This window comes from Temnothorax nylanderi, unplaced genomic scaffold, assembly GCF_030848795.1.
Source record: "Temnothorax nylanderi isolate EJ_2023f unplaced genomic scaffold, tnyl_v1.0 TNYL_tig0057_pilon, whole genome shotgun sequence".
NCBI lineage: Eukaryota > Metazoa > Arthropoda > Insecta > Hymenoptera > Formicidae > Temnothorax > Temnothorax nylanderi.
In genome coordinates, this window is record NW_027249119.1 from 738,221 (window position 1) to 752,624 (window position 14,404).

Sequence of the window (14,404 nt, forward strand, 5' to 3'; positions counted from 1 at the left end):
ACCATAATATTTTTAATCACTTCATTACGCTCGTGCTGCGGCAGGTCTTGAGAAATGCTCAATCGCGTTCGTGTCTCCATAACCCATGCCATAACAGCATCCAGGGTACAGATGTATTTTCTAAGCGATGCAAGCTTGCATTCCACGTATTCGCGGTGGTTCGAAAGATTTGCGTTAACCTAAACAAATAGCATTAAACGCAAAAGTGTTTATATGTATCGAGTTATTAAAATTTTAAAGATTACAATATTAAAAAACTTTATATAAACTTTATATAAATAAAACCTTGTTCATATCCGCGAGAAGTTTGTTGCTCTCGTCTTCTTCTCTGGGAACGTTATGTTGACTTACTAAGGTTTGCAAAGTTCTTTTCCGAGATAGGAGTTCTTCTTCCCTCGCCTACAAATATTCCATTAGATTTTAATAAAAAAATAACGTAACTTATTTTATTGTTTATTTTTAACAACTTTGGTTAATATACACTGAAGAAGGCATAACGAAGGAGAATTAATTTATGTCATAGATACTTTTAATGTTAATCCGTTATCTATAAAATAAGATAAAGAACGAATATATGGTCAAACTTTACTAGGAAGCGGTTTGAAAGTGAGAGTTCAACGCTATTTATATCCTGGCACGATTCGGCATGTGCAGTCATGAAATGTAGAGATATTATTAGGACTAGTTTCAGTTTATTTGATTATGCTGCGCCGGGCTGTAGCCCATGGGAACTGAATCTTGGAGAGAATAATTCCGTTACTTATCCGAGTCGCATCTAAACAGAGCGCTCTAAAGAGTGTTTTTTAATAGTACATATTCTTCAGTGTTGTACATGTTCATATATTTTATGTGATATTATTTTGAAAGCATAAGTGATTTTGTGATGCAATAGTGATCTTCGCGAAAGTGAATGTGTTACACATGGAAATTGAGTCACTATAACGATATTACGATCTATTTAAAAGTTGAAAATTTCTGTACATTTGAGGAACAAAAATATAGATAATACATTTTTTTATTGCGCTCACACACAGTTATTCTTGGATTAATTCTATTAAAATAATATAAAACATAACATTTCGGAAATAAACTGTCTCAAATAAAATGTCTCAAAACTATATGCACATTTACCTTAATTAACGATAGTCGGATCGATAATGAGGTTTCGTCTGAAGGATTTGCTGCAGATACTAATAGAGTATTCACTTGTTCTATGATATTATACGCCGTTTCCAAAATCCTGCCGTCGTTGTTCACTTTTCTCTCCATGGCAAAGTTCCTTAAATAATACATTAATGCAAATATATTCGAAATGTGACACATAAATGGAGCATATTTTAATATCTATTAACAATATTTTATATATATGACAAGTTACTGAAATTATTGTAATCGAAGTTATAATATCTATTACTGTTTTACACGAAAATGTGATTTACAAGAGAAACTCGAAGATGTTCGTTTATTCTGAGGTTATTCTGAGTTGACTGACTTCACTACAGCAGCACAGGCAAATCACAACTGAAATAGCTCAATGCTGGGTCGAGCTTTCCTCGCAATACCACATACTTGTCTGCATTAGCAGGTCATAACTTCTTACTTAATTCATAATTCATAAATCGTAAACAACGGCTATTAACTATGAAAAGTCATATATTTATTTAAGATGTCTAAATAGTAAAAAAAAAAGCGGATACAAAGATCCATAAATAATTTTGATCTATTCTAAAGTCTTGAAAATAACGTATGTCTTACTTACTTTTCCTTTCGCGCGTTTATTTCGGCTACTAAATTGTGCCAACGGTGCTTGATATTTTCGATTATACTCTGCAATTCTATTACATCTTCAGTGGAAGCTCGGCTAGATATATCTGTACTCATTATATTAATATTATTTAACGTTCTTTGCATTCTTGAAACTTCTTGTTCTAGTTCGAAAGTTTTCGTTTTACTTGCTTTAGAATGACTGAAAACGTGACACTTCTTTAAAGCGTCTTCCATCTTATCTAACCATTCCGAAAATGTCTGGCATGTGTTATGAAGTTCTCTCCATTTTTCGTAACATTTAATCCACCGGTTATGTCTTTCCATGTAACTCTGACTAACGCCCGTCCATTCGTCTTGCAATTTCTCGCTTAAATGTTTTATTTGATCAGACTGCTCTCTTTTGGCTTGCCGCGTGACGCTTTCGCAAACGTAATTTACTTCGTCGATACTTGGCTTCAAAATATTTAAAGCGTTATTAATTTTCTTTAAGCATTCTTCTTGGCTTGTAAACAGCTCGTAATCTTTACCATTCAGTGGCAAAGAATTCAAAGATCGCGATACGGTCGCTATTGCTTCTCTCAATTTGCTGATGCGTGCGATAAACTCTTGCGGATTAACGCCACCAATATCCTGAAAAAAAAAAAAAAAAAAAATCCCATAAATTTTTCAACGAATTTAAAACCTTTTAATAGTAATTAATTTAACTACAATATATCTCAGTATTGAAACATACCAATTCTACTTTCTTATCAGTCACGTGTTTGTCCTTGTCTTTGCTACCACTGAATCTCTTGAGCTGTGAACTAACTTTTTGCCAACTGCTATTAATGCTACAGCATACTGATTTCGAATAGCCAACATTTAATTTTTCCAACTTTGCAGCTAACTCATTCAGTTTATGTATTTGTACTTGTTTTGCATCAAATTCTTCAATGATTGATTCCAATTGACCCTCATAATTGTTAGCCTGTTCGAGCTTCAGTGGTACATCTCTAAACCAGTCTTCAAATTCCGTAATTATGTTATTATATTGTCGTAGAACTTCTTCCGCTTTTTGTGCTTGTTTTCTGCGCGTTTCAATTTCCGCCATAACTTGGTGCCATTTGCTTCTCAGCTTATCTTGATGTTCGTTTTTTATTTTTTCTGCCCGTGCAGGATCAGTCATATGTATCGTCATAACTAAACCATCTCCCTTACTGATTAAAGCTGCTGCATCTGGGGCAAGAGTACTAATCTCACTTTTCAATATCTGTAATATATGAAAATATAAATTACATATTAATAAGTAATACTTTACTCATAAAGATAAATTAATTATACAAACCTCAAGACGTTTAGTAGGATCTTTCTCATTAGAGATACCACTGATACTCATCAACATAACATCCATCCTGCATAGCATCATTTGTGCTAACTGTTCAAATTCCAAAATATTTTTCTCTAACGCTGTTCGAGAGACAACCATCGGATTTTTGAATAACGGTTTCTCATGAACAGCTTTTGTTTCCATTTTATGTTGCATGACTGGCCGAGATCTCTCAACTTTCATCTGAAAGAAAAGAAAAATATGTTGTGTGAGACATAATTCCGAAGAATTCTTATAATTAGGCCTATATAATCGAGATTTGGAATAAATAACAGACTGGTTGACATGAATGCCGCGTCTGTGCGACATGCATGTTACCTTGTCCAAGAGGTGCTCAACATGCTCTCCTAAATTAGTATCCTCTCCATCTGAACTGGAACTACCAACATCAATTTCTGTATCGTCCGAAAATATTAATGCATCGTCTGTTTCCTTATCGCTGCCGTAAAAACTTTCGCAATCTTCTAACGTGTCATCTTTTGATAGAGTCTTTATACGTTTCAGCAATGGTGACTTTTTATATAGATTCTCTTCTTCGCTACGACTCGCGTTACCAATATTTTCACGTATTACAGAATGTTCAGTACTTTTCTCAAATTTCATTTTCTTCTGATTATTCCTGTCTTTTTGCATCGCGACTGACCTCTGTACCGTAACACACTCTGTTTGCTCACTAATTTTTACATCAGATTTTTCAATTTCTTCGTTATCATCTAATATAAGATACTCCGCTACACTCTCTATATCTTTCCATGAGGATGTTATCTTAGGTGATTTATTTGATCTTTCTTTTAATTGTTGATCTACCTTACTACATTCAGCATTTGAAAATCCTGCGTCGACCTCTTCCTTTCTTAATAGTGCATCGTTAGAAAATGTACTTTTATTTGAATCGGTAACAGTTTCCTGATCAGTGTCTAAATCTAACTTTAGTATGAGTCTTTTAATATTTCGCGCAGGAGGTTCAATTGAAGCTTTGTTCTTTAAAATTGGCACAAGTTCTTTTTTCTTAACAATCTGTTCCGCAGTACTGGTAGAAGATATTTTTCCTTTAACTTCCTTGTCTTCCGTATCAGTATCAATAGATTCGGCCTCTGTCTCGGTATCTTCAACAATTTCCACCCTTTCGACTACTTGCGGCATCAATCCGACACTGACATTAGCACTCGGCAAGATTACATGATCTTCGGGTGACGCTATTGATTTTACAATTTCCATTTCTTTCACTTCTACTATTCGAAATGGGTTCTGCTGTGCGCAAGCTGTGCTAAAGTCCATCTTCGTCTCTGTTGCTGTCAAAGTATTGCTAGATACCTGAGAGAATAATTTACTGTTTTTGGACAGAAAGAATTCTTCCTCATCAGTGACATGCATGTCCGTATCGGAACAGGGTGAAGACAAGTCGTCGTCAATCTGAACAACTTGTGGTTGAGATGTTTGAACAACATCGGGCACGGAACTCATGTCTAATTTGCGTCTAACCGTTCTACTAACGTCAACAATTCTAGTTTTTACTTTTTCCGACTTAGCGGAAGACTTCCTGCTTCGATGAGGCACATCAGCGGGCGAGCTTTCAGGCGTATTAACAACAGCACATTGATTATCATCAAATGCAGGATTAAAATATCCTATGCCGTAAATTTCATTATTCTCATCTATTAATTTGTTTTCTTTTTTGGCAGGATGTGCGGAAGTTTGTTCCAGCTGTTTAAATAATTTATTGCGTCCATAATTGTCTCTCCCCTTAGAAGCTTCTGCTTTACTTTTTATTAACAAATTGTCTGTGATTTTGTGGATCCATTCCTGTGAAAATATGATAGGTGACAGAAACTTCATGGACAATCGACAGTTAATGGAAAGAGCATGTTAATAGTGGAACAATATTAAGCATGGTCTAATGAAAGTGACAATACGATTCACTGTGCGTATAAAGCTGAATTTTTCGTGTATATCCATCACCAATGCAAAAATCTCTGAACTATCACTCAATTAGATTTTTCTAGCGTTGCAACTTGTTGTCTAAATTCTCCATAAAAAAATAGGTTTTGTACAAGGGGAGAGACAATACCATAAAACAATCAGTAAAAATACAAATCCTTCCATCCACCAAAATATATACTTATTTTGTGCCAGTAATTACACTATTTACAGAGATAGAGCCACCTCTTGGACAGAAACGAGATATTCCATACTATCGAGAAGTAATATAAAAGTATAATAATATAAATTTAATATATACATGTTATTTTGATATGTTAATACTCAAAAATGTCTCGAAAACAAAAAATATATTAATTACGATACGATGTACAAATAATTTATAGAGAAAGTAACACTTATTAAAACACATATAGCTCCATTTAAATCCTGCTGCAAAAAAAGAATGGGGTATGACATTTCTGATATTAGAAATTTTCGATATTAAAAAAATTAATATTTAATAGAAAGTGATAAGTCTTTCATAATAAGTCTTTCTTATGTATTAATGAAGATATGTTTTATGTGATAGAGAGATATACGTAATGGTACTAACAAGCACAAGCATTACATATACCGATTGTTAAAGTATAAAGCAAAGAATAAGCCATGAGCGAATAAGCAATGAATGATAAAAAATTGACTTTAGAAAAAAGATAATAGATAAACAAATTTCACAATTTTGGGTGAAAATTAGGTACATACTTGTATTCTGTTAGAGATGTCTTCCCATTTTTCACATACTTCGGCTACTTGGGGATAAAACGCATAACGTTGAAGCTGATTAACTTTCGGTTTTGCTTCTATCATTTCACTTTGCACAGCCTAATAATGAGATAATGTTAAAAACATTTAGAATGTTTTATCAAAATAATTATTTTATACGTTAAAGGATAAGAAATATACGTAATTTCGTACATATAGTATTTTAATATCATATACGAGAACATTTCAATACCTTGCACTGTTCAAAGTGATGTTCTGTAAGTTGATCAATTGGAACTGCATCTAATTTATTTAACTTCTCTTCAACTTGTAGAAGCCACGCATTTATTTCGTCAACGTTAGGTTCATCCTTTTACGGAAAATGAAAAAAAACATATATATTTATTTAATATTCAGATTTATAGTATTATATAAAAGACATTTACCTCTGAACCTTGACAAAGTCGCAATCTCTTTTCTGTATTAGCTAATCTCATAATTACGTCGGACATTTTTTCCTTAAGTGGTTCAAGATACATAGGATCGCATAATTTTGAGAATTGGTTTTGCGATACAAATAATTTGTCTCTTATAACATTGAGACGCGAGATTACTTCAGTTAGAGTCTCCTGTAATGGCATGAAATATAAATTTCACTGTTTGTAAAAAGACATTTATAATTCAATTCAAATGTAAAAACACGATTAATACTAAATGTTATTTAATGAATGTTATATCTGAATATAAAAACGTAATGAAATATTTATTTAAATGTAAAAACACGATTAATACTAAATGTTATTTAATGAATGTTATATCTGAATATAAAAACGTAATGAAATATATATTATTAGAATTTATATACTTACTCGTACATATATCGCATTTACCGGCAGATCGGGCATGCTTTTTTGCGTATCTAGTTCCTTATTTATGCTTTCGATAGACATATTAACATACGCCATATTTTTATGCATGTCGCGTGACAAATCTAATGCCGATTCTAATATAGATTTAAATTCCGTTATGTGAAGACCAAGCTACAACAAATTTAAATATTTGAATTGTTCTTTTGATATATTCTTTTCTAAAATTAATAAAACTTAAATACCTTATTATATAATTCCTTTAACATGTCAATTCGCTTTGAAAATTTATCCGGTTCGGGAACCACTTTATCTTCGACTAATTTTCTTCCAGTTACGATTATACATTCAATTTCACTTTTAATCTCACTTAAAGTCTGATAAAAACGCTGTAAGACAATGAATAAATTATTGACGTGCATATATTACATTATGCAATATATGAATAAACGTGTAACTTATATTACCAGACAATGTTTTAATTGACCCTCGATGACTTCGGGATCTTCCGATGATAATTCTAGCAAACAAGTTGCTTCTTCTATTCCCCTGAGTTCTCGTAAAGCTCTCGATAATCTAGGTTCTATATTGGTCGGACAACGAAAGCGTTGAAACTTTCTTTGCACTTTAACATATTTCTGTTCAATCAGGGACATTTGTTCTTGGAGTCGAAGTGCCGCTTCTTGTTTACCAGAAGCTTTATACGATTCAATTTGTGATGCCATTTCCTCGAGCGTAGCACGCTGCTGTTCCAATTCTTCCATTAATTTCTGTGGCCATAATACGTAATTATACATAAGATAAATAATATCTATTGTTCTATTACCATATATATCATACTTAGTGACACGCCATATGCATTAGTAAAATTTTACGTTCTTTTTATGATATAATTAGTTAGTAAAATTTATATAAAAGATGCAACTTTTAATAACCACATTCTTTCGATCATGCTATTTCCGTGATTTCAAAATCGCTATATACATATAGAATAAAACATATATTGATACCTATCTTCTGATATCCTTGTTTTTTTAATTTTTAAATTATTTGTGTAATATATTTATCATAGTAACTGTATATGTTAATAAGACTTTTAAATGATAATTATTCACAAGCAACAAAACTGCAACCGATACAGTTCTAATATTTTTAAATTATATATTACTTCTTTAATTATGATATGACATAATACATATTATTTTTTTCATGGACAGACCTGGTAATCGTGAGGCAAATCATCAGCAGTGAGGTCGCAATCAAGACGTGCAGTTAGTACGGAGTCTATTTGTGTTAAAGAATGCTGAAGGGCAAGGATACGCCCTTCCGATTGTTGGGCTTGCTTCACTGATCCTTCCAACAGCTTGGCCCGTTGCCCTGCCTACTCAAAACATAATACTCTATCTTTCTAACTAAACTAACTTTACAAAACAAGTATTAGACTTGCAATGAATGATCATTACTTTTCTCAGCCAAGCAAAAATATAATACATTATACAATTGTATATACATATATATATATATAATTATATAATATTTAAAGATTTTCTTTAATATTTTGTTGCATATCTATTTATACTTTTATTATATTATAGTTAGGATAATTTTCGCACGAACATAATCTTTCTGAGCAATTTGTAATAATGCCACATGCATGGTTACAAGCTGTTAAAGTCTCAAAACTTAATGCTTATGCTTAACACATACATACATTTCGATAACATAAGCTCTTTAGAATATATCTTAGTATTATAAATCATACACTTTATATTAGTAACAAACATAGATCTCTATATCTATGCATGTGTATGCATACCTGCTTGTTTAAGTTTTCCCATCGATTTGTTAATCCCTCTACGTCTGTTTCAATAGAATGAGTCATAATATTACTGTCAATAAGTTGTTTACCAATTTCTTGAATTTTCTCAAGTCTAGATTCCGGATGATTTCGTATGTAATTTTCTAAATCCTAAAATATAATACATATAATTTTTTAGTGTATGTTGTGTGTGTATTATACGCAGAAAGAATTACATAAAATTACATAACTTTGGAAGGAAAAAATTTAATTTTTTCCAAAAAGTATTACTAAAGATACTAAATTAATTTTTTAAATTTTAATTTTTATGAGCTAATTACTTGATTTAAATTATAGGATAATTATTATCAAATATTTGAACAATTTACTCACATCCAGCTCTTCCGAAATTTCTTCCGCGTCTGCAGCAGTTTTAGGCGATTTTTTTAATCGCTTGTCTAACTTATCCAACCAATCACTTTCCTGTGCCACTAAAGCACGAAATTCCCCGTACTCATGACTAGCATTTTGTAAATGTCTATAGCGTTCGTATATACGATCTGTAACATCCGTCCATCGTGCATTTAAGAAAGTGAAGCGTCTACCAAGTTCTTGAACGGATGATCCTTCTGAACTTAATAGTTTATCATTTCCCATTTCGTTCAAGTTTCTAAATTCTTCCACTCGTTTGTCAATGTTGTCTTTCAGCGCTTGATATCGACCACGAACTTGAAACAGCTCAACTGAAGATGTTATTCTTGACTCTATTGGTATCTCCTTTTCTAAACTTGACAGCCACTTTGTAAAATCTTCTATACCATTAATAATCTAACGAAAACAAAATTATTATGCAACAAAAAATATTTTTATTTTTATTTATAAAGATCATGTATACTTACGTTATCATTTTTCTTTAAAGTACTCTCATATTTGTCGTTTAAACTTTTAGCCTCGTTAACAATTGTGTTCCATTTATATGTTACAGCTTCCAATTTGCTGTTTAACAGGCTTGCAAAATTAGGTTCAGATTTTTCGAGTATTCTATTTGCCAATAATCGAAGTGCTTCTAATTGCGGTTTTGTTTTATCTATTTCTTGAGAAAACAAACGAATTTGCTCTAATTTATGCTCCATTTTTTCGACATTATCCATAATGTTGTCTTTAGATAAATTTTCTAGATACAATAATGATTTTTCCAACCAAGATTCAAGAGTAGAAAGTTCAGTATTAAACGTTTGCAAAATTGTGATATCTGAAACATGCATTGTATTAATAAATTTCTTATGAAGTCATAACACAATATAAATATAATAACTAGATAAAAAACAAGCACTTTTGCATTATATTACACGTATTTATATTTATTTTCTATTTACTTTTGGTAAGAGTCTGTTGTTTCTCTTCCAAAATGATAGGAATATCACTCCATTTAGTATTTAAATCTTGCAATTCATCTTTAAGTCGCTGTCCTGAAGAATCATCATTTATTTTCGCTATTAAATCTTGTCCAGTAGAGTTAACATATTTGAAAGTTTCTTCCTGTTCTTTTAACGAGCTTTGTATATCTTTAAATCTTTTTATTTGCTCTTCCATAATTTTCTTGTCTGACATAATTATATGTTCTGACAATAGAACACTTTCCACATTATTAATAAACGATATCAGATTGGTGACTGCCTCAATGTATTTTTTAGGCGGTGTTCGATCAATGGCATTAGTTATTTCAGTCAATCGTTCGGATAACCTGAATGTTACATTCTATTAAGCAACACATCAAATTTATAATATGTATATATTTACAATAATACTTACATTGCATACAAATTCTCCCACTTAGTCAAAAAAGTTTTTACGTCTGCGTCCATATTACTAGTTTCTGTAACAGCAACTTGATTTTCTGACAATTCTTTTGCTTTTTCAAGTATCTTTCTTATGCGCTCATCATGGGATTTCATTGATTTCATTTTAACCTGAATAAAATGTTTTAAGATTAAGATTTAAAAAATAGCGTACATTCATATTAAAAATTAAATTATATTAAAGGCAATATTTTAGCTTACCCTAAATGGTTCTATTTGATTGTTTTCTTTATTTGTATCAAACCACTTGGTGTAACTTTCCAACATCAAATTTAGACTAGCTAGTTCAGTCCGGAATTTCTTTACTTCCTCCAGATAATCTATGCGTCTCTTTATCTCCTGAAGACGATTATTTGTCGCTGTCCAACAATTTTGTATGTCTTTAATCTTGGATTCTTCTTCTTCAGTGGACTCGTTCGCATTTTTTAACTCATCGATAAGTCGTTTACCAATTTCAAGAACTTTATCATATTCATTTTTATGCGAATCCATATCTGTAAGAGTATCTTCATAGACAACTTTCTTCTCTTCCACGCTTAATTCGTCAAACACTCCTTCCGAACGGCCAATTTCTAAATCTACGTAATCCAGCCATTTATATAGTTGAAGTAATGCCGATTCGAACTCATGTTTAGTAGTATTATCAACACGCCGTTTCTTTGAATCACTATGTGGTGTTGACTGAAAAGAAAAGTATTTTATTAGTCACGAAAACCGAATACAAAAAATATTGAGAATAATAAGAAAATATATACGTACTGTTGCAGTAATCTCTTCTTTATATGCTATACTTGTTACCGTTTCGGACATCCATTCGTTTCCTTTAATAGTTGTTATGTTCTCTTCGGATTTTAAATCAAACTCAAATCCAGAATTTGTTATCTAATGCGCAATATAATAAAAATATATTATTTAAGAATTAAAGAACAAAATATATTTTAAATGTAATAATCTAAAATCTTAAATTACCCTTTGGGATTGTACTTCCATGATTTGTCCAACGGCTTCCCATCGATCTTGCAGATTTTCGATCTTTTCCAAAATATTCGCGTATTCTAAAGACGAGCTGTTACCATCTAAATCCTGAATTGATTCTTGTAGAGATGTTAATTTCTTCTGATTTATATCCATTTCTGCTTTAAGAACTTGCAATTTCTTTATTCTGTCTAATACTTCGCCAAATTCGGATGCCGGGTTAGCTTCCATTTGTTTTAATGTAATTTCTGTTTCGTTCAACCATGCTACCAGCCTTTTGTAATCATCAGTAATATTTTGCCAAAACGTAGATAAAGATTCCAATCGCTGGTGTCGCTCCTCTTTCCACCGGCAGATGTGACTCCAACGTTCACCGAGAGCAGACAATTGGTCCTCCATTTGCGCATAAACAGCCTCGGAATTTTCTTCGTCCACAACTACCACCATGTTCCTCATACCGTCGACTACGTCTTGTTGCGCATGAATATCTTGTTCTAATTCGTTAAGATGTTTCAGTTGTTCCGCGACGGTTGATGGATTTAATTCGGTTGCTGCCATCAACGAAATTCGATCTTCAGTTATTGTCAACCATTGTCGTAACGCATCTAGCTGAGCCTGTTGCATTTGCATCAAGACCTAGAAATGATCATAGATTACATTTGTAAGAAATTAAGAAATAATTGAATGTATGTACTAAAAATACTTCTCTGCAATATATTATTTTTATCGACAAAATGCAGCATACCTCGTGAATTCTTGTTTGCCTTTCCATGGCGCGCATTCGAAGTTCTTCCCAACGAGAATTTAGTAAAGACATTTGCACACGAACTTCGTGCTCTTCATCTTTCTGCAATCCGCCTTCAGCTAACAATCTTGCACCTTCCTCCAGAACAGTTCCTACTCCATCTTGATGACCGGATAGTTCCATCAAGAAGGTTTCATGCTCGTGGAATTGTTGTTTCAGTATGTCTAGAGTCGAGCCCGGCTCGGGGGCATGATTCAATTTATCTTCTGCTTCCAAAAGCCACGTTAAAACATCTTCAAGCGCAACTTGATAGCCGCCAAGCTCGACCGAAACATTTGTAGCTAAACTCATCGGGCGAGATGCCGGCATTCCGAAATTGCCGAACGTTAAAGTAGTCTGTAAGTTAATATTTTTACGTGTCATATGTTAAAAGGATATAATTCTCTCGCTCATTTGCTAAATCACGATTCACATACATCTGTGCCTGGTGTTGTAACGGGACTAACTGGAGTGCTGTCACTTGCGATTGAAAGATCTAGTTCACCAATGTCGTCCCCCGAATGTGGTAACGATTGAAAGAGACACATAACGTACATCATTATGGACTTTTTATCCGGTACTGAAGTATTGACATCTAAAATAAAATATAATATCGTCATTTAATCGTATAATGTCGATGACTTGCTCTATAATCTGACAGATGTGACAACTATTGTCAACAAAAATTGATAATTTGACAACCAAAATATACGTAATATAATGTTCGAAAATTTTCGTGTCAAATACACAAGATGCAAAGGCTAAGAATTATCGTTATTGCATATAACGCAACATGTGTAGAACGTGTCTCGAATTAAATTACCTTCGGGATCCAAAAGACGTTCAATACCAAGATGTTCTTGTGCGAGCCGAAAAGCATGATCCAATCTAGCATTTGGATGCTTACGCGCGATATTATTGAAGTCAAACAAGTGAGGTTTCCATTTATGTAAGATTGCGTTAAACGCTAAACCGTCCGACCAAGATGTTGTAAAATTTTTAATATCAACACCAGGATAATTCTAAGAAAGGACCATTATAAAGATAAAATTATTATTGCTTTATTTTAATGAATTCGATACATATCTATAATATTTTTACATATTACCTGTGAGTTTTGACGACACCAAGCAAGAAGTGTTTTTTCTAAATTTGTCTGTTGTAATTCTGTCATTAGATCTTTCAAATGATAATGTACCTGTTGATATTAATAGAAAAGTTGATAATAATGAGAACTTACATATGATAAATACAAATTATCGATATCCTAAAAACGATTATAAAAATCAGAATAAATTTAGCTAAAAATGCTTTTGCTTTAAAGATATCTTTTATTTCTATTTCTATCATTTATAAAATAAAAAGAAAATGTTTTATACACGAATATCGTCGGCCTCACGTTCCATTCAAATCTAAATTAAGAAAACTACATTCAATTCTCATTGAAAGTAAATGATTCATTAATTCCTTATTGCTGGGTTAAAAGTATTTATATGTCACGCTCGTACGACTTAAATCTATTTCATTCAAGGAGTCTCCAATATCCTTTCAATTTGAAAGTAGAAAATAGTCTCGTATAAACTGACAGTTCCGTTCCATATATATAATGAATTAAAACTTCATGACATGAACGATCAATACTTAATATAGCAAAGGCATGTTATAGTCAGATTTTAATTTACATAAGAGTTTTTTTTTTCTTGATGATAAAATGGTCTGTGAGAGATGCATAATTAGAAAGGTATCTCCAAAATTATAAATGAACTGAATTATTGCAAATTGAAATAGAAAAGAATTCTGTTGTAATTTGTACACTTTAATATTTATGTTATCGAAAACTTACTTGCCAATGAAGAATAATACTCCACACCAAACCAAGTGTCAATTTAGGATTACCATCAACAATGTCATTGCTACTAATATTGACAAGTTTCACCTAAAATACATAATATTATACAGCTTTGACAGAATTTTATGATTTACTTATATAAACAATATCTTATAATTAATATTAAATAAAACAAGATTTATTTTCGCCATCTGCTTCTGTTTCGTGATTCTGTTGACTATAGTGATTCTTTTTAGCTGTTAAATATTTCTAGCATAATACAGTTGCAGTTCAAGCATAAATGTTGCAGTTATGTACTTACGTTATTTTGTTCAAGAATTTGCAACGCTTTATTAACATTATTGAGATGATGCACTCGCATCCGACCGCGTTCTCTTTTCTGTAAAATAAATATCTTTGCTATTATATTATGCGCGCTTTAAACACACCTTACTTATACCTGGCACTCACTTGACTTG

General features: G+C 32.1%; 1 protein-coding gene and 1 long non-coding RNA gene across 14 annotated transcripts in view; one reads left to right on the top strand and one right to left on the bottom strand.

The window, feature by feature from the left end:
* LOC139773086 (dystrophin, isoforms A/C/F/G/H) overlaps window positions 1–14,404 on the bottom strand; it is a 470,778-nt gene that overhangs the window by 435,279 nt on the left and 21,095 nt on the right. For 9 of the 11 annotated variants that reach the window (XM_071707318.1, XM_071707317.1, XM_071707324.1 and 6 more), the window contains 28 exons: window positions 14,248–14,325; window positions 13,941–14,033; window positions 13,206–13,295; window positions 12,921–13,119; window positions 12,535–12,692; window positions 12,059–12,454; window positions 11,308–11,949; window positions 11,098–11,220; window positions 10,540–11,019; window positions 10,292–10,449; window positions 9,856–10,223; window positions 9,379–9,731; window positions 8,873–9,307; window positions 8,498–8,650; window positions 7,901–8,062; window positions 7,149–7,451; window positions 6,927–7,070; window positions 6,685–6,855; window positions 6,262–6,444; window positions 6,069–6,185; window positions 5,816–5,935; window positions 3,452–4,936; window positions 3,092–3,316; window positions 2,501–3,016; window positions 1,760–2,397; window positions 1,132–1,279; window positions 286–399; window positions 3–179 (listed from right to left, as the gene is read on the bottom strand). In XM_071707318.1, coding sequence (XP_071563419.1) covers window positions 3–179; window positions 286–399; window positions 1,132–1,279; window positions 1,760–2,397; window positions 2,501–3,016; window positions 3,092–3,316; window positions 3,452–4,936; window positions 5,816–5,935; window positions 6,069–6,185; window positions 6,262–6,444; window positions 6,685–6,855; window positions 6,927–7,070; window positions 7,149–7,451; window positions 7,901–8,062; window positions 8,498–8,650; window positions 8,873–9,307; window positions 9,379–9,731; window positions 9,856–10,223; window positions 10,292–10,449; window positions 10,540–11,019; window positions 11,098–11,220; window positions 11,308–11,949; window positions 12,059–12,454; window positions 12,535–12,692; window positions 12,921–13,119; window positions 13,206–13,295; window positions 13,941–14,033; window positions 14,248–14,325 — 8,229 coding nt within the window. The remainder of the gene's footprint in view (window positions 1–2; window positions 180–285; window positions 400–1,131; window positions 1,280–1,759; window positions 2,398–2,500; window positions 3,017–3,091; window positions 3,317–3,451; window positions 4,937–5,815; window positions 5,936–6,068; window positions 6,186–6,261; window positions 6,445–6,684; window positions 6,856–6,926; window positions 7,071–7,148; window positions 7,452–7,900; window positions 8,063–8,497; window positions 8,651–8,872; window positions 9,308–9,378; window positions 9,732–9,855; window positions 10,224–10,291; window positions 10,450–10,539; window positions 11,020–11,097; window positions 11,221–11,307; window positions 11,950–12,058; window positions 12,455–12,534; window positions 12,693–12,920; window positions 13,120–13,205; window positions 13,296–13,940; window positions 14,034–14,247; window positions 14,326–14,404) is intronic. The other 2 variants (XM_071707327.1, XM_071707328.1) reach the window with 2 other exon arrangements.
* Window positions 1–14,404, top strand: part of LOC139773094 (uncharacterized) — a 45,331-nt gene that overhangs the window by 8,398 nt on the left and 22,529 nt on the right. The window lies entirely within an intron of this gene.